General features: G+C 50.1%; 1 protein-coding gene across 1 annotated transcript; it reads right to left on the reverse strand.

Moving 5' to 3' along the window:
* Positions 1–212: 212 nt before the first annotated feature.
* Positions 213–11,612, reverse strand: LOC144105086 (uncharacterized). Its single transcript, XM_077638278.1, has 4 exons — positions 11,314–11,612; positions 7,584–8,149; positions 5,146–5,352; positions 213–1,215 (listed from the first exon to the last, which is right to left on the reverse strand). The coding sequence occupies exons 2-4, from the start codon at positions 8,127–8,129 to the stop codon at positions 466–468; spliced, it is 1,503 nt and encodes a 500-aa protein (XP_077494404.1). The 5' UTR covers positions 8,130–8,149; positions 11,314–11,612; the 3' UTR covers positions 213–465.
* Positions 11,613–20,052: the final 8,440 nt, after the last annotated feature.

Here is a 20,052-nt window from a genome sequence, read left to right on the forward strand (position 1 = left end):
GTATCGTTTCTGTAAATACAGTTGCAAGTTCGCGCGCGCGCTTGTGTGTGTGTGCGTGTGTGTGTGCGTGTGTGCGTGTTTCTCCCTCCCGTCCTGTGTTATTCTGCGCAAAGCTTTCCTGAATATGTCGCTACACCAACTGGCCCAACGTTCTACCCTATTATTTAACAGGACAAGAGACGATTAAAACACTGACTATTTATTGCCAACGGATGAAAATTCACAAATGCTCATTTCTGATGACACCGCCAAGATAGGGTGTAGTGCGTTGGTCATACATTGCACTTTACTGACCATGCTCGTTTCCGCACTACTAAACACGAAAGGAATAAAAAAAGGGAGTAAACTGCCCTCCAGTGTATACCCCTTTCTATAGAAGGACTAGACGACAGCGTTTTCCTGTTTTACCTCCATTCCTGTGGAAGTAAATGTTCGTGTTTAGAGTGTAATATCACATCGTTGCCCTCAAGGGTTGACTGAAGCTGACCAGTAGTTCTTCTCAGAGGGCACAATAAATTTCGTGCGAAAGTCCTGACGCCTTTCGCGGAACTGGTCGTGGACAGCACAGTAAACACACTCGCACCACGACAAAGACACCCGGCCTCGTGGACGGCAGTAGTTCTCGAAAAAGAGCCTCAGGTCGTAGCTGTCCGTCTTCAGGCGCAAGAGCGACGGCAGGGCATCCAGCACGTCGTGCAGGTCTTCCGGCTGAAGACCCAACTGACGCACCGTCCAACACGTGGCCAGGGTGAGCTCTTCAAGACGCGGGAAAGAGATTCGTCCGCGGCTACGCTCAGTGCAGAGGTGCAGGAACTCCTTGGCGTTTCCGTCATCGCCCAAACGCAGGCTGCGTAGCCTTCCGCAGGTGGCCAGGAAGAAGGCTTCGTAAGCAGGCTTAAGGAGAACCGTAGTTAAGTCGACGCTTTCGATGTTAGGGAATGCGGCAGCGTGAACTGAAATGTCGTGTTTCGACGCTTGGCAACATATCAGCCGCAGACGCTTGATCTGTGGACAGAGCCTCGCCAGGGCGGAGAGCTGTAAACCGCCGCAGTACTTCAACGAAAGCGTCTCTAGCCGTGGCCATGCCTTCAGTAGTAGCCGCAGTTCGAAGTCCACGTTGGCGAAAATGGCGGGGGGAGCGAGCGTGAGGGAGAGAGAGCGGAGATGACGGAAGGATGAAGCGGCGGCCACGGAACCGACGGATGTGACAGCCACCTGCAAAAGATCACGCATTCCATTCAGATTTTTGAACTTGGTTTTTGTTTCTACGAGTACCAAAGAACCAACGCGGAAGCACATTGTCGCGAAGGCAAGTTCTACTCTAGAGAAACAAATTTGACGCAGCTAGCCGACCACTCAGGGGAGCCAGGCGTTAAAGGGCAATTGCATAGGTTTTAGAAATCGATCAGCTTCAAGGGGGTCGAGCGTGTTAAATTTGGCGGTAAAGCAGCGACGTAGTTTTAGGCTAGCACTTCAAATGGTTCATAGTTTACGGGGGTTTAACGTCCCAAGGCGACTCAGGCTATGAGGGGCGCTGTTGTGAAGGGCTGAGGAAATTTCGACCACCATGGGTTCTTTAACGTGTACTGACATCGCACAGTACGCGGGCCTCAAATGGTGAGTAATAGGCAATTAAAAAATTGGCAGTGGCTTAGCTCGGCTATGCCAGGATATACGCAGCGAGAGGTACGTTTCCCTGGCTGAGCTTGTTGTGGTCACTGTATGTTTAACAATGAGAGACATTGGGTATACACATCTTTTATTCATTTTGCTTGAAAGAGACGAAGACTGCCTGATGATCTGTGAACTAGCATGCAGCGGTCTCAATGTCAAAACAGTATTTCGATTTTGTAGAGCCTCTTTAGTATACAAGCTCTATAGTAGTTCCCCATTGTGTAGTGTGGACGTGAGAGTCCGAAGCTAAATTGCAGTGAAGCTTTTCTTTCATACACTGACTAAAACAGTCCTGTTTCCTGTTTAAATCACCCAAAGTCACACACAAATGTGAAACCGTGCCGTAGGCTGGTATACACGTGGCAACCACATCAATCGTCTGCTTGCAAGATGTTCCCAGTGCCACGTAGACTGCTTGGATGATAATGCCGCTTTCCAGAAGCCGAACACAGCAGGCTTCACCATTATTCACCGCGATCGAAGGGAGATGTCTGACAGCAGTGATACCTTATTTCACCTACAGACTGCAGCGTTCTTATTTGGTCCAAGCCAACTGCCAGGCGACAACCTCAGGACCGGAAGAGTTAATCTTCTCTTGTCTATACCGCTGTTTTTCAGCGGCTGGATTCTCCTTCTCTGCGTGCATGTCAAACGTTGTGATACAGACGCCCACTACATCTCCGCGTTTTATACGCAATCCTGCGTCTGCGACGCGGGGTTCGGGTGACAGAGCGGCGTGCGGCGAGGCGGCGACGAAGAACGCGGCGCAACTGTGGGGTCCCTCTGGTTACCACGGTATCGGCGCATGCGCACAACTGCTCATCCGCGTGACGTCACGTTCGGCTTTGACGGTGGAGCGGGCGCCCGGCGGCGACGGCGAAGCGCATGCCGCACTTTGCTCTTCTTCGGTTGCCATGGTAACGGCGCATGCGTACAACTGGCCTCTCCCATCTACCGCGATGCGTACTGCACCATGTGAGGGGGGGGGGGGGGGGGTCATGATTACGTCACCGACGGTACCGGTACATTTCCTAGGCATAAACGCTTGCTCTGAAGAAACCAAACAACGCCGCAAAGCCCGCCGAGCGCTGTTCGGCAGCATCCAGCGAGTCACGGCACGGTCTGCTCGACGGCAGCAGAAATGTCTTACTTTCCTTGACGTCACACCGAATTTTTGCGCACTCCTCCAGTGCTGTGAGAGAAGCCGAAAATTTAATTGCCGATTACACCACTACTTTATATGGTAGCGCAAAAACACTTGATATACTTTCCCTACAGCATATATAGATTTGAATCCTTGAATACCGCGGAATTTTCAAAATGTGGTGCAGTTTCCCTTAAAAAAAAAAAAGTTGGCACAGCTAAGCCTAGAGGCTCAATACATCGTGAGCAGAAGAGCGTGCTCCGAAATGCAAACAGCGCAGCAGCGTTTTTTTTCTCCGCCGACAGGAGTCATTCCTGTTTCATTCATAAAGGATACAACGGATATGAATCAACAGGCTACGCACAGCTATCGGGAAAACTTCGTCGATTGGTGCTGCAAATTTGAAACATTTCAATGAACGATCCTTTAAGTGCTACACACTTGTAGTCTATTAAACTGAGGTCCCCCGAGTACGCACCTCGCTCACGCTGCATGACAATGTGATTTCTTGTGAAATAAAACTTTCTGCCTCACCCTCGGCATTTCACACTAATCAATCTGGACAATATTCCGAAGGTTATCCTTAACATCTGCCGAAGAGGTGAATGTAGGACCATTTCTCGATAAGAAAGCAGTGTAACTCTACGGGGACAGACTACTGCAAGGTAGTTCAGGAACATGGCGGGAGAGAATAGAAGAGGCAAACGTCAGAAGATGGTTTAAGGTTTAAGGGGGTTTAACCTCCCAAAGCGACTCAGGCTATGAGGGACGCCGTTGTAAAGGTGTTCGGAAATTTCGACCACCTGGGGATCTTGAACGTGCACTGACACCGCACAGCCACGGGCCTCTAGAATCTCGCCTCCATCGAAATTCGACCGCCGCGGCCGGAATCGAACCCGCGTCTTTCGGGTCAGCAACCAAGTGCCATAACCGCTGAGCCACCGCAGCGGCGAAAACGTCAGAACAGAATAGTTGCTTGCTAGGCTGGTTGATTCACAGTAACTCGTGTGACAGCGCGAATAACATTAAGGAACATTAGCTGTCCCTCTGTCGTCGCCCCTTCCTTAATTTCATTGAGAAGCGTTGCATTTTTGGGCGCGCTGGTACTGCATACTTTTTTTTAGAAATAATTGAGCACACACACGACAGGACACGAAAAGGGGCACAGACAGGCGTGTGTCCCTTTCATGTACTGTCGTGTGTGCGCGCAGTTATTTCTAAAAAAAAAGTAATTTTATTCGCGCCGGATTACGTACCGAAGGCTGAAAATTTCTGCTCGTTTATTAACATATGCGGCCTCACTTCATCAGTGAGTAGGATCGTTTCCTGTTCAGAGGATAGCAAGCGATCCCACCAAAGCAGTTAACAATGACTGTAGGCTGACTCGTACTACAAAGGTAAGAATGCGTACGGTACTAAAACTGGTCGCTTAGAGAAAACAGCCAGCTAAATTTCGTCGTACATCCGCTCTGCGCAATCACTTTGCTCGAGGTCACTTTAAAACCACGCCAAGGAACTTCGCCCGTGGTCTCTGTCATGTTACAAAGGATACTAGTTTTAGGCCATCTTTTTTTTTTTTTGAGATCCTAAACGGCCGCTGTACGAAAACTGCAGGAACGCACCACCTTTGAAAAAAAAAAATTCTTACTTTTCAGCCTGTCACGGGCGCAGACCTTCCGACAGCGCTGCCGATAGCGGGCGTACATAGACGAAAAAGTAATATGGACATTTAGAGCAAGTAGACCCATCGGCTAGTGGCACAGGGGAATAGCGGGGCGCTGGTCCGCAGGCGCAAGACAAAATGACTCGCTTGCACTTCTCTATGCCTTTCCCTGTCCACTCTTTGTCACTTTATTTTTCATGTTTTTTATTTTAATTTGTATGATTTTTATTTTTATATATTTCCAATTTTATTATTTGGATATATTTGTTTGCATTTAATTTAAAATTTTTATGTGCTGTTTATTTTCATTTTATATTTTTCTGTACATATGTGTTGGTTAATCAGTTTTTACTATTTATCTCAATTACGATGCAACTAATTATTGACAGTTCGTGTGGACAACTTCCGTGTACAACTTCCGTCCACGCCACTCATGAGCCAAGAAAGGCTTTAGCCTTAATAACGCCCCTTACGCCCCTAACCGATAGGGTCATCCTATTCTAAATGTCTCGACATTCGTCCATACGCGCCGAGATTGCAAGACACGACAGAATCAGAAAACTAGACATCTCAGCCGATTTTAGATGGTCATATTCGCTGCAATGTTTCCCCGTTGAGCTCGTAAGTTGTAGGCCAACCCAGTTTAAAAGCAGAAGGAACGTACCACCAGGTGTTCGACGCGCGGAAACATCTCCGCAGCAAGAGTAATGTCACGTGTGCCCGCCACGCTTTCTAGCGCACCGGTGCAGGTCAGCGAAGTGAGCAGCGTGACATGGGTGAAGTCAGTCCTTCTTGCACACACTGTCTGCGCGCGTAGTTGGGGCTCCTCCACGAAAGGCTCCAAGACGATGCGCGCGTCGATGCGATGCAACTGGAAGCAGATTGGAGAGGAATAAAGCAGAGCAGTCACACACAAGAAGATGGTAACGCGTGACATTTCTAAAAAGTAATGGTTGGCCTCAGAAGTGTGCAATTGTTCATCCCTTGCAATCGGCAGAAACGAGAGTGGACACAGTTCAGAGCGAATAAGGGAGTAATTACTCATTACCGCCGCGGTGGTTATGACGCTCGGCTGCTGACCCGAAAGACGTGGGTTCGATCCCGGCCGCGGCGGTCGCATTTAGATTGAGGCGAAATTCAAAAGGCCCCTGTACTGTTCGATGTCAGTGCTCATTAAAGAACCGCAGGTTTTCCGGAGCCCTTCACTAAGGCGTCCCTCAGAGCACGAGTCGCTTTGGGACGTTAAACATCCATAAAACTCTTTGGCATCCACCCAAGCGCAACCATATGCAGCTACAAAGGAAAGCTGAGCTTGGGTAGATGGAAATGAGTAATTACTCCCTTTTTGAAAATTTATTCCACCTTGGGGGATTCCCCTAAACATTTGACCAACAGTTCAGAGGTGTCCGTATACGTAGCAAACGAAATCAACCCGTAGTGCTTAGGGCACCTGGTGCACGCGGCCAAGAACAGCCTGATTAGCATTACTAAAAATAATTTGCCTTTCATGTGACCATACTTCAAGCATGGGAGGCAATAAAACTTTCTTAAGCTTTTAGTTCTTCAAGTAGAAATTCTTATCGCAATAAAATCGTAAGAGAGCGCAAGACTGCATATATGTAGGTAGCTTAGCTGTACCGAGGCGGGTATAGTTATATAAAAGGTGTCGTTCTACTGCGTAATCACCCACAGATGAAACATGCCACTTCGTCTTCTGCTTCCGAGGTTCACACACGAACAAACAAGAAAACGCTTTTCGCTGTCTATTGCTGGCGGTGTTACAGAAAGGTGACAGATTCACGAGGTGTGCGCACTACATTACCTGCACTGTCCTTACGAAGCCGACCCGTGCGTATAAAATTCCCATCGACTAAATGAACGCGACAGCTTTCGGCTACAAGCAACGATGACGGCGCCATCTGAATCATATAAAGTTATCATAGCTGCCAATGTGAAGATGTCCTGCAGCGCTACCAGTTCGCGCGTGTTGGAGTACAGAACGCGAAAGATCACCATATAGAGAAAGTGGATAGAGAGGCAGTGACGCAACTTTTGTGAGGGCAGAAGTGCAGCTGTCTCTTGAGCTACTGAATTATTCCTCTCAAAACAGAGAGAGCGAGAGCCCGAACCGCCACAGCCTTGCACGTCTTCAGGCCCATTTAAAGAGAATGAAACGGAATAAAATTATGCTAACTGGTATGGTGTGTGCGGTTCAACGTCTCGAAGCGACTCAGGCTATGGAGGACACCGTAGTGCACACGGGAGAAAGGCTTATGTTTTAAAAACCGTGCTTTCGCATATTTCGTGCAATGCTAAACGGCCAGCCATTTTTTTTTTCACATGTAAACGCGTTTACAGAACATATAAATCCAGTTGACAGAAGGCACTCGCCTGTGGGTTATGTTTGCGTTTTGTACTTTCTGTTACGCTAATTTTAGAATTTTCGCACGGCAGCGTATAGGATTGGTAAAAAATATACAACACCTGTAGTAGCGCTCTCAGGGATTCTTGAATGTCCCTATCATCGCAAGCTCAGGAAGGGTTTTTTAGTGACGAGAGTTTTGGAACTTTAACTACAGTCAAACCCCGTTATGATGAAACGATTTGTAACGAAATAATGGATATAACGGAGGAACGGCCATTCTCATGGAAATCCCGGTCAACACGGGCTGTAACGAAGCAACGGCTATAATGAAGTAATCGCCGGTCCCCTCCAACTTCGTTATAACAAAGTTGTATACCAAAAGAGCCACAACGGGTGGGATAGACGCAAAACCGGTGGGTTATGTTTTCTTACAAAGGCTGTAATATTGGCAACAAAAGTTTACCGAATGCGGATGTGCGGGAAGGAATGTACTGCGAAGCATTCATGCGAGCCAATCGCTTGAAAGTTGTGACGGTGTGTGAAAACGATCAAGCTCGATCAACAGGTAACGTTACCAGGCGACTGGTTCGCGAGAGTTTCCGAGAACGCGCATGACGTAAACGTTTGTGGCCAACAGTGCATTCACATAGTCATTATGTGCCCCCGTGCGTGTCCTAATAACTTAGGCGCCATGCAATCCAAGGGCCAAAGAACCAAAGGCCAGTCGTGGTACATACCAGGGGACAAGTCCGCAAGATGGCGCTAACCGTCTCCCTTGTTAGAAGGAGGCAGCCATCGTTCTGACCCTCCACGTTTCCCACGAGTTGTCTCAGCCGAGAGTACTGTACCAGGGGTGCCAAGCGGTTCCTGAACGGCTCGTCCACATGCAGGGCGTGCGAGCCGAGGTCGTGCGGCAGGGCGAGCACCTTGGCATTGGGGAACATGCGCATCAGCCGGTAGACCGTGTCCCTATTGTGCACGACGCAGATCTCTTCGGCGTAGGCCAGCACCTGCCTCGCAGCGAGTTCGAAGAAGTCCGAGGAGGCGAAGGCCACGCACCCGGCGAACAGAGCCGCCGAGATCCTATACTTCTTCAGTGCGCTCTTTGCCGCAATCAGCGACTCCTTGCTGCTGACCAGGTCCCGGCAGTCGTCACTTGCAAACGAGCATCCTTCCGGAAGTAATTGATCCCGGGGCCAGGGTGGTGATGCTAATTTGAGGATGATGTGGTTCTCCGCGCATAGCAGGGCGTCTGGATCTCCATATTTTTGCATTATTTCCATCTTAATGCAGCGGTTGCAACCTGGAAGTCAGACATACAAAAAATTGCACATGGTTTATGGTGGTTTAACGTGCCAAGGCGATTGCCAAGGCGTGCCAGTGCGTGCCAAGGCATGCCAAGGGACGCCATAGTGGAGGGCTCCGGATAATTTCGGCCACCTGGGGTTTTTTAACGTGCACTGATATCGCACAGTACACGGGTCTCTAGCATTTCCCCTCCATCGAAATGCGACCGCGGCGGCCGGGATCGAAACCGCGCCTTTCAGGTCAGCAGCCGAGTACCATACCTACTGAGCCACCGCAGAAGCCCATACTAGGAAAAAGCAGACTCTTAGACGAAGACACTTCGCGCCGGGCAAAGCATTCTTTGGGGCATCGTGCCTGGGCGGCCTACGATTTAGTCCACAAAATGGTATGGTGCAGTGTCTCAGAAACGCCACAGCGAATGCGGTCCGGAATAATTAAGACCACACGGGGTTCGTTAACATGCGAGATCACAAATTAGGAGGGCGGTATTGTTTTCCGCTTTTATTATGTTTGGCCGCCATGGCCCGGATTCGATCACGCGACTACGGCATCACGACCCTAACTAGGCAAAGGGGACTGTGTTTTCTAATGAATTGGGCCTGCGATCTGTGGTGCCAGGATTACAATGCAAAGAGCCAAATACTCTACACGAACTACATGCAAATAGTTTTTATCTAAGATCCGAACAAATTATGGTTATCGGATGTTGAGCCACACTCTCCCGCATAAATTAATCAAGAAATCCGAATTGACGTATAGCTAATTCCAAATATGGTATGTTTTTGTTGTTTTTCTCTGAAAGTGCTATTAGTATTGTGTACAACTATACAATGCCTCTGTGGGGTGCGTTGGCCTTGTCAAGCCTTCTCACTGGCTTTTTGTCAGCGCACCCAAGATCGTCATGATAAACATGATTCTGATTCTGAAAACAATGGGATAAACCAGCCAAACAGGAAGCGCTCAAATGAGCCACACAGGAAATGCAGCAATGTAGATGGGAACACAGTACTGCGCTTTCACTACAGCGGCGCATGCCAACAACCAAGTTCCCTTAGCACAAAGTTCATCTTACAGAGTTGGGAGTGTCGCAGCGTTTCGAAAAGAACAACGCCACGTAATCGCATCTCAACGTACTACAGTGACCGAAGTGCGCGAAACGTAGCCAATCACTTTGGGTACCGCTCCAGCCTCTCTCGATGCTGGCTGCCGGTAGACCATTGGCACCGGACGGGAATAACGCCACTCAACCCAGGCGCTAACTAGAAGCGTTCCGGGGGCTCTCCCGGGCCAACCACGATGTCAGTGGGACAGTGTGATCACGCCAGAACAGCGCTCGCGACTAAATTTTCCTGGTGGCCCGCTTTCACCCAGGTAATCCAGCAACGCCACCGCGAACATATGCATGCTCATGGCACTTAGGGAAGAACCTGCCAATCATGCGCAGTAGACCTGCATTTGGGCCCACTCGCCGGCCGCCGGACCTGAGCTGTCATAGCGGTCTAATAATAATTATTAATAATAATTGGTTGTCTGGGGAAAGGAAATGGCGCAATATCTGTCTCACATGTCGGCGGACACCTGAACCGCGCCGTAAGGTAAGGGATAAGGGAGGGAGTAAAAGAAGAAAGGAAGAAAGAGGTGCCGTAGTGGAGGGCTCCGGAATAATTTCGACCACCTGGGGATCTTTAACGTGCACTGACATCGCACAGCACACGGGCGCCTTAGCGTTTTTCGTCCATAAAAACGCAGCCGCCGCGGTCGGGTTCGAACCCGGGAACTCCGGCTCAGTAGCCGAGCGCCCTAACCACTGAGCCACCGCGGCGGGTTCATTGCGGTCTATGAGGCCGCATCACTGCCCGGTGGGCTGTCTATGAGGCCGCATCACTGCCTGGCGGGCTGTCACGCGTTCCATTCGGGGCTGACCACGTGGGTAGAATTAACATGGAGGCCGGCATTGGCGCGAGCACGAACATTTAATTCACACGACGACAGATCCCCTCCCTGAACCTACGCGCACACGAAAGCAAACCGACTAAAGCTCTAACGACGAGGGGAGCACGAGTACGACGATCATTCGAGGCTACAAATGTCGTCTGAAACGCTATATAGGAAGGATTCACACCTCCCAAGCGTTCTGTCAGTATAATAATAATAATAATAATAATAATAATAATAATAATAATAATAATAATAATAATAATAATAATAATAATAATAATAATAATAATTGGTTTTTGGGGAAAGGAAATGGCGCAGTATCTGTCTCATATATCGTTGGACACCCGAACCGCGCCGTAAGGGAAGGGATAAAGGAGGGATTGAAAGAAGAAAGGAAGAGGAGGTGCCGTAGTGGAGGGCTCCGGAATAATTTCGACCACCTGGGGATCTTTAACGTGCACTGACATCGCACAGCACACGGGCGCCTTAGCGTTTTTCGTCCGTAAAATTTGCTATTGGGGCAGAACCTTTCCTCCCGCCCCTTACGGCGCGGTTCGGGTGTCCACCGAAATGTGAGAGAATTACTGCGCCATTTCCTTTCGTCAAAAACCAATTTTCAAATTTTCAACTCTCCAGGACGCATGCCCGGGAACAAAAGCCGATAGCTCCGTTATTAGACAGGTTATCGAAGTGGACGTGACAGTCAGACTCACGTGCTCCAATGTGGTGCAGTAAAAAAAAAATGTCGTTAGCGGGAGTGACACCTATGGACCTAGATGCATTTTGCGCGTCCTGAAGTTTTCTGTCCCCGATAGTACAAAAAAATCGGTTTTTGGAGAAATGAATTGCCGCAGTATCTCTGTCTCACATCTTGGCGGACACCTGAACCGCGCCGTAAGGGAAGGGGTAAAGGAGGGACTGAGAGAAGAAAGAGGTGCCGTAGTGGAGGGCTCCGGAATAATTTCGACTAATCTAAGGTGCACTGACATAGTAGCACACGGGCACTTTTGCGTTTCGCCTCCATCGAAACGCGGCCGCCGTGGTCGGGTTCGAACCCGGGTACTCCGGATCAGTAGCCGAGCGCCCTAACCACTGAGCTACCGGGCGGGTCCAATAGTACAAATGCACTCTCATTTTAAACACATCAAGTTAAGCATTCGCTTTAGCTGCCAATGTTCCCCGTCCATCCCAATGAAATTAAAGTTAAGTCGTTCTGCTCACGGCGAGTTGTCGACCTGGTCGTCTGGCGTAGCCTGCAGTCAGAGCGTTGAGTGCACCCGAGGAGTCTAGCAGACGTCGGCGTCGCAGGATCGGGCCAAGTAAATGCCGCAGCCACTTCCGTGGCGTTGTGCTGCGGCGTCGCAAGTACAGAAGAACAAAGGACAGGCGAAAGGCCGGCTGTGCCGCCTCCCAGTGTCGTGATGTTCCCTCAGCACGGTGCTAGGACCCTCTACAGAGCACGAGCTGGAGCGTCGACTTCCACGTGCCGTACAAACTCCTCCCACTCGACTGCTGCTGCTGCTCTGACTCTGGAAAGAAGAAAGAGAAAAATGCACGGGTCTGTCGCTGGGTCATGTTTAAGAGGAAGAAGACTGGCTCCGTCTGGGCCACAATCACTCCTGTGTGAACAGTTGAAAGAGATGCGGAAGGAAAGATTGAAAGAAAGGGAAGTGAGGAAGAAGGGACGGAAAGAAGAAAATTAAGCAAATGTTTAACACGGCTAAACCAAAGTAGACAAAGCGAAAGCTTAAGGTTATGTGCAGTTTTACTTGGCTAAGTGTCAGTCTTGCTTGAATGACTTTCAGGTCGCTTAGTCAGGTATTCAGCCCACCGACTGTTCCACATTTGTCTCGCAGTCATTTCGCGGGACGCCTTTACTGGCTCATTCTCACATATAATAAGGAGTCTAAAATAAAATTATGACGGAAAGAGGTGTGAAGAAGACGACGCAGATTAACCGAATAATAAAGAAGACGAAGAACAAGCATTCGAAGAGGTGGAGAGAGATGATTGGTGGAGAAGAGAAGAAGGAGAAGACGACAAGGCTTACATGGACTAACGCCAAGGCTATAAAAGGGCGATGGAGAGCGAGGCACGGGGGGGGGGGGGGGGAAGAACGAAGAACAGAGAAGCGGAGGCTCCGGCGGATCAGGGATGCATCGTCTGCAAGAGAGCGACGCCGGCTACTGCTCCGGTGAGCTCGAGTTCTACGGATTCGCATCGTGGACCCGTTCCGGGGAGTTAACTGAGGACGCTACCACCTGCCACGGCCAGGGGTGTCTCCAGCGCTGTTGCCACCCATTCGGGTGGAGCCCCCAACGCCAGCAACACCGGCATCACTTCCACGGGCGCTTGGACCGGGAGCTTATACGACGCAGCCAGCGACGCCGCCAGCGACGCCAGTCCAAGCACGTCGAACGCCGCCTCGACACCGGCTACAGGATCCATACAACGCCGCAGCCGCACCGAACCAACCGTGAGCACAAACGCCGACCACTAACAGTAGAACGCTAGTAGTAGACGCTGGTAGCAGTGTTCCCGGGTCGTGTGTATTTATAGTCTTTGTGCGTTGTGGTTTGTGTGCTAGTGTGTGTGTCACGTAGGGTGTATTAAATGTGCGTCTGTGTGGGTACACCTGTCGCCTAGTCCATTCTTGCGGTCCGAGTGTTCTCCGGAGAGATCCGTGACAAAGATAAGTGGCGAGCCTGTGTCAGGATTCATTTCCTTTTTTTTTTGCTTTCTCTCGGATTTTTTAATTGGTTCTGGGGGAAAGGAAATGGCGCAGTATCTGTCTCATATACCATTGGACACCTGAACCGCGCCGTAAGGGAAGGGTAAAGGAGGGAGTGAAAGAAGAAAGGAAGAGAGAGGTGCCGTAGTGGAGGGCTCCGGAATAATTTCGACCACCTGCAGGGATCTTTAACGTGCACTGACATCGCACAGCACACGGGCGCCTCAGCGTTTTTCCTCCATAAAAACGCAGCCGCCGCGGTCGGGTTTGAACCCGGGAACTCCGGATCAGTAGTCGAGCGCCCTAACCACTGAGCCACCGCGGCGGGGCGCTTTCTCTCGGATCTAATGTTTTTGCCAAATCCATCCTTTCTGCCGCTGAGAAATCGGAAAGATCCGGTTTCTCTCGGATCTTTCCGATTTCTCAGCGGCAGAAAGGATGGATTTGGCAAAAACATTAGAACTGGCGTTCAAGCTCGGGTTAAGCAAGGAAGAGGCGATGCGTCTCTATGAGGAGGAGGCAAAGAGGCAGAAACAGGAGGCAGATAGGCAGGGAGAGAAAAACGCGCAAGCACGCGCAGACGCTCGCGAAGCAGAAGAGCGTGATGCTAAAAGAGCTCGCGAGGCAGAAGAGCGAGAAGAGAAAAGAGCTCGCGAGGCCGAAGAGCGAGAAGCTAGAAGAGCACGCGAGGCAGAAGAGGAGAAAAGAAGGATAGAACGGGAGAAGGAGTTTATTTTGTGGAAAAGAGGCGCAGGTCGCGGGAGGATATGAAGAGATCACGGACAATGATCAGCGTTCCTTAGCGGGTACAGAATCTCATTGACCGGCCATTGATTTGATTACAAACGTCTTTATTTCTTCAATGTTCTCCGAACATGTGGGTGGACCGCCTAGTCCGGTAGTCCACTGGCTGCTGCTGCGCTGGCCCTCCCCACCAGCCAGTGCTGACGGTCAGGATCATCGCTGAGCAGAATAGCCTCCCACTGCTCCTCCGAGGGGTTGGGAATGGGGTCAACTAAGGGATTAAATTGGCATGCCCACACCATATGGTAGAGGTTAGCTACCGCTCCACAATGTGGACACTGTGGAGAGTATAGTGTAGGGTACCACTGGTGTAATTTAGCTGGTGTTGGGTAGGTGTTGGTTTGTAGTCTCCTAAGGGTGTTCTCTTCTAACTTGTTGAGGGATTTGTGTGGTGTTGGGTACTCCTTTCTGGCTATTCTGTATGGCGCAAGATTGTCAGCATACACTGCTAAGCCTATTAGGTCGCGGCACCCTTCATGGTCATCAGGGGGAGACGTCCGGTATAGAAGAGCTCGGGCATGCCTGTGGGCGGCTTCGTTTCCTCCTGGTAGTTCCAGGTGACCGGGGAACCAGATTACTGAGACCTGGTTGGGTGGATGCTTAGTCAGCAATGACAACCCTGACTTGTGAATTAATCCGTTATTGAAGTTTCGACAGGCGTTCTGGGAATCAGTGAGCACAACGGCGTTGGGGTTAGATGCTACAGCTAATGCAATAGCTGCCTCCTCTGCGTGAGTGGGGTTAGATGTTTTCACCGAGGCGCAGTTCACCATCGACCCTGAAGGCGTTGAGACCACAATAGTCATGACTCCATTATTTGGTCCTGCTGCGTCCACGTAAAGGGTGTTAATTTGCTTGTCCCATTTCTTCTGCAGGGATTCACCTCTTGCTTTCCTCCTCTCGGTGTTATATGCGGGATGCATATTCCGCGGAATGGGGTGCACGTTTATGCGTCTTCTCACATCGCGTGGGACCTCTTCCCTTTGGTCAAATGTATAGGGCAGATTAACATGGATTTTATCGAGCAGTTCTCTGCCGGGTTTTGTGAGTGCGAGCCGATTCAGTTGTGAGAACCATTGTGCTTCCCACATCTCTTTGAGGGTATTATGTACTCCTAGAGCCATGAGCTTTGCTGTTGGCGTGGAGTTTGGTAGCCCCAGTGCCGTCTTGTAGGCTTTCCTGATGAGTACCTCCAACTTTTCAATTTCCGACCTGGAGAGGTTAAGGAATGCCGTCCCGTACATTATCCGAGAGATCACGAAAGCTTGCACTAAGCGGATGGTGTCCCTTTCCTTCATGCCATGGTGTTTATTTCGGATACGATGTATCATGCGGAGGATTTGCTCGGTGGATGTTGTAAGCTTCTTCATAGTGGTGGTGTTCTGTCGCCCCTGCGGGATATACTGCCCTAGTATCTTGATCTCCGTGGGTTTCTGTACTGGGTGGTTCTCTATATACACCGAGATGTTCTGCGCTAGGGGTGTCCTCGGGTTCTTCAGGATTAGCAACTCGGACTTTTCCGGCGCACACTGGAGACCTCTCTCCCTGGCGTACCGGTCCACCGTGTCGGCTGCTGCTTGAAGACGCTCCTCGATCTCGGCGTCACTCCCCGAGTTGCACCAGACAGTGATATCATCCGCATATAATGTGTGTTTGACGCCGGGGATTTCGGAAAGAAGGCCTGGTAGATCTTTCATAGCCAAATTGAACAAGAGGGGTGACAGTACCGCCCCTTGCGGAGTTCCCCTCGGGCCTAGAGTGATGGGATCTGATTTTATTCCACCGAAGTTTATAGTGGCTTGCCTGACTGATAAGAAGTTTTTGATATAGTTGTAGGTTCTTGCGCCACAGTTGGTATCGGCGAGGCTTTGCAGGATGTTTTTATGTAGAACGTTATCGAACGCTCCTTTCAAATCAAGTGCCAGGATGGCCCTTGTCTGTGACTTGGGAGGTGTCTCAAGGAGGTCTTTGTACAGGTACAAGAGGGCGTCCTGTGTCGATAGGTGAGGGCGAAAGCCGAATTGAGTATTAGGTAGGAGGTTGTTTTCTTCTAAGTATCTACTCAGTCTCGTGTTGATGACCCTCTCTATGAGCTTCCCCAAACACGAGGTCAGCGATATCGGTCGTAGATTATCCAGTTTAAGGGGTTTGTTCGCCTTCGGAATGAACCGAACCTCGGCTGTCTTCCAGGATATTGGTAACGTTCCTGTAGCCCAATGCTGCTCGTTGAAGCATTCCACCAGCGCGGTGATGGTGTCATCGCTGAGGTTAAATAAGAGCTTCGCTGTTATTTGATCTGGACCTGGAGCTGCATTTTTTCTCATGGCCGCGATTTCTGCTTTGATTTCTTCTTTCGTGAGTGGGAGGTCCAGCTTGGGATTTGGCAGTCCAGGATACTCCGGCTGTTCCACGACTTGGTCCGTGCACAGATACCTGGTCTTGAGCTTTTCGATCAACTCTGTGTCCGTACCCGGGGTGGTGTGTACGAGAATTTGTCCAAGGAAGCTGATGGCTCCCTTCGATGACAAAAGAGATGATCTGGACGCATATCTGCAACAATTCGAGCGGAGGGCTTTGGGGCAAGCCTGGGAGCGCAGCGAATGGGCCACGGCATTGAGCATGTGTTTACTCGGAGAGGCGCTGAATGTGTTCAGAAGGATGCCTGCTGCTGATTCCATGAACTACGAGAAAGTCAAAAAGGCACTCCTCCAAAGATTCAGACTTACGGCAGATGGTTTTCGTGAGATTTCGCACCGCGAAACCTGAGGATTCTGAAACAGCTAAGCAGTTTTCTTTCAGGCTGACCAATTATTTCGATAGGTGGCTTGATATGTAAAACACAGAAAAGAGTTTTGAAGGGGTGCGTGACAAGCTGGTCACAGAGCAATTTTTAGCATGTTGCAGCTCAAAGCTAGCGCTATTCCTGAAAGTTGTGTTCATTAGAAGAGTTCGCCGACACTGCAGACCAATTCCTTGAGGCTCAAGGGCTAAGAAATTTGAGTAAGGCAAAGGAGGAAACCCAAAATATCCTAGAGACAGATGCGACAAAACCAAGAGCATATGGCGGTGCATCTAAGGCGCCAGTAAGGTGTTTTCTCTGCGGCAAGGTGGGACACCGTGCAGTTTACTGTCGGACCAGTAGCGCTGCCCAAGAAACACAGGTTGTGTGTCAAGGTTGTAAGAGGATGGGTCATACTTGAGTGCCGATACAGAACGCAGGACCGAGCTGCATGCGTTGTCGACTCTAGGGTAGAACTTGTCACGCCGCCTGAAGTTCCACAGCTGAAAGGAGAGCAAACGCCGCTGGAAAATGACGCGGTGAGTGGAACACCCAAGTCGAAAGCAGCAATGCCGGTGGTGGTTGGACAAATAGGGGACCGTCCTATATTGGCGCTTAGGAACAGCGGAGCCAACACAGTTTTGGTTCGGAGAAGCCTGGTGAAGGACGAGGATCTTACAGGGGAAGCGTCGGTCGTCACTCTTGTAGATAGCACAGTAAGGTACCTTCCTGAAGCCAGGATTCTAGTGTCCGTGCCATATTATACTGGGCAGGTAGTGGCAAAATGCAGACCAACCCATCTACGATCTCATCTTGGGAAACATTACGGGTGCAAGAAGTGTCGAAGACTCCGATCCCGAGTGAAGGATGCTCGACGTTGAAGAACATCCAAAGGAGGAAAGGCCCGCAACAGCTCAGACGGGTGCGGTCAGTTTCTCGTCGGCAGTGGAGACAAGAGCTCAAGCGACAGCCCGAACAACGCAGCGTCCGCTCTCTATTCCCGTTACGATGTGCCTGAGCGTAACACCGGGCGAAATTGCAATTAGGCAAAAAGAAGACCCGAACTTGAAGGCCTGCTTCGATAGATCGGGGAAAAAGTGAAAACAAAGAAGAGTCGTACCTAATTCGAATATCAATTGGCAAATGGTCTTCTGCACAGGGAATGCATATTTAGTTCAGGAAGGCGGGTCCAACAGCTGGTGTTACTGAGCGATATGCGAGAGACCGTGCTACGCTTAGGACAAGACGCCATTATGGCCGGACACCCGTGTGTTCAAAAAAACGGTGTCTAGGATCACCGAGGAGTTCTTTTGGCCGGGTGTTCAGAGTGACGTTAAGCGCTTTGTTCGCTCATGTGACGTGTGCCAGCGCACAGTTCCGAAGGGAAGAGTTGGTCCCGTACCTCTGGGCAAGATGCCAGCCATCGACCTACCGTTTCAGCGAGTGGCGATTGACATTGTGGGGCCATCTCTCCAGTATCCGCCAAAGGTAATAGATATGTGCTTACTCTGGTTGACGTGGCCACTCGCTATCCTGACGCTATTCCACTTAGAACTATTGGCAGTATCCAAGTGGAGGAGAGTCTTGTGGAAATGTTTTCGCGTTATGGATTCTCGAGGGAAGTTTTAAATGACCAGGGCTCAAACTTCACATCGGAACTAATGAATGAGGTTAACCGCCTTTTGTCAGTAAGGCAGTTACTGACGACGCCTTACCATCCCATGTGTAATGGGCTTGTAGAGCGGTTCAACGGCACCCTCAAAAATATGATCAAGAAAATGTGCCAGGAGAGACGTACTGGTTGGGATAGATATCTCCCAGCTCTTGTGTTCGCTTACCGCGAAGTACCGCAAACGAGTCTTGATTTCTCGCCCTTCGAGATGTATGGGAGAACCGTTAGAAGTCCACTTGCAATACTCAAGTTGCTGTGGGCTTATAAAGAGATTGAATCAGATCTCACGACAACATACACGTACGTTATTGAGTTGCGGGACAAGCTGAAGGAAACATGCAGGCTTGCACATCAGGGCCTGGAAAGGGCGCGCGAACGCTATAAAGGATATGATGACAAGAAAGTCCTTCACAGAAATATGAATCCGGGCGACAGGGTTCTTGTACTGCTACCCACGGATCATAACCAGTTAGTGATGCAATAGAAGGGCCCGTACCTTGTGACGCGGAAGAAAAAAGGACATGGATTATGAGTTATTGATGGATGACACTAAGAACGTTTTGAATGTAAAAATGTTGAAGAACTACGAAGAAAGCCGTCCCGTACGGTACGCCCCCAAGGTAGCATGTGCGGTAGTGGCCGAGGAGACAGGTGATGTTGCCGAAGTGCCTACGTGCAGTGGGAAGAAAAATGCAGGAGGGGATGAGGTACTAATGAAGCCCAATGTAAATGAAGACAGACGATCACAGCTCGACTCCAAATCAAGGGGGAGATGTTTTCGGATAGGCCAGGAAAAACGGAGGCCATATGTTGCAAATTAGACCTCTCTACAGATAGAGCCAACTAAACGGCTCTAGCTATCTCTGGGATGTATCTTGTAGTTGTTGTTATGTGATTATACAAGGGAGTGTGGTTTGGACATCAACATGTTTATTAAGGACTCTGTACGGACAACGGCAGTGGTGTGTTAGTGTTCCATTGGTGTGTGCTGGACATCCGCGGTGCGTTGTATGCTGGGTCCAGAATCGCCACAGAAGATAGTTGGCTGGATGGCCTGAAGATGAGTATGACGTGAGCAGTTTTTCGATGAAAAACTCTTGAGAGAGGGGGCCCTTGTCACATATAATAAGGAGTCTAAAATAAAATTACGAAGGAAAGAGGTGTGAAGCAGACGACGCGGATTAACCGAAGAATAAAGAAGATGAAGAAAAAGCATTTGGTGAGGTGTAGAGAGATGATTGGTGGAGAAGAGAAGAAGGAGAAGACGACGACAAGGCTTACGTGGACTAACGCCAAGGCTATAAAATGGCGAGAGAGAGAGCGAGGCACAGGGGAACAGCAGAGAAGCGGAGGCTCCGGTTGGTCAGGGACGCTTCGGCTGGAAGAGAGCGACGCCGGCTACTGCTCCGGTGAGCTCGCGTTCTACGGCTTCGCGCCGTGGACTTCCTGCCGTTCCTCAGCCCGTTCCGGGGAGTTAACTGAGGACGCTACCACCTGCTACGGCCAGGGGTGTCTCCAGCGCTATTGCCACCCATTCGGGTGGAGCCCCCAACGCCAACAACACCGGCATCACCTCCACGGGCGCTTGGACCGGGAGCTTATACGACGCAGCCAGCGACCACAGCCCAAGCACGTCGAACGCCGCCTCGACGCCGGCTACTGGATCCATACAACGCCGCAGCCGCACCGAACCAACCGTGAGCACGAACGCCGACCACTAACAGTAGAACGCTAGTAGTAGACGCTGGTAGCAGTGCTCTCGGGTCGTGTGTATTTATAGTCTGTGTGTTGTGTTAGTTTTGTGTGTTAGTGTGTGTCACGTAGGGTGTATTAAATGTACGTCTGTGTGGGTACACCTGTCGCCTAGGTAGTTCATTCTTTCGGTCCGAGTGTTTGGGGAGATCCGTGACACTCATCCATGGCGACTGCTGCTGTTTTGTTGTTGCGACTGAAGGAAGGATGAAAATGAAAGTG

The sequence above is a fragment of the Amblyomma americanum genome, chromosome 9, assembly GCF_052857255.1.
Source record: "Amblyomma americanum isolate KBUSLIRL-KWMA chromosome 9, ASM5285725v1, whole genome shotgun sequence".
Taxonomy (NCBI): Eukaryota; Metazoa; Arthropoda; class Arachnida; order Ixodida; family Ixodidae; genus Amblyomma; species Amblyomma americanum.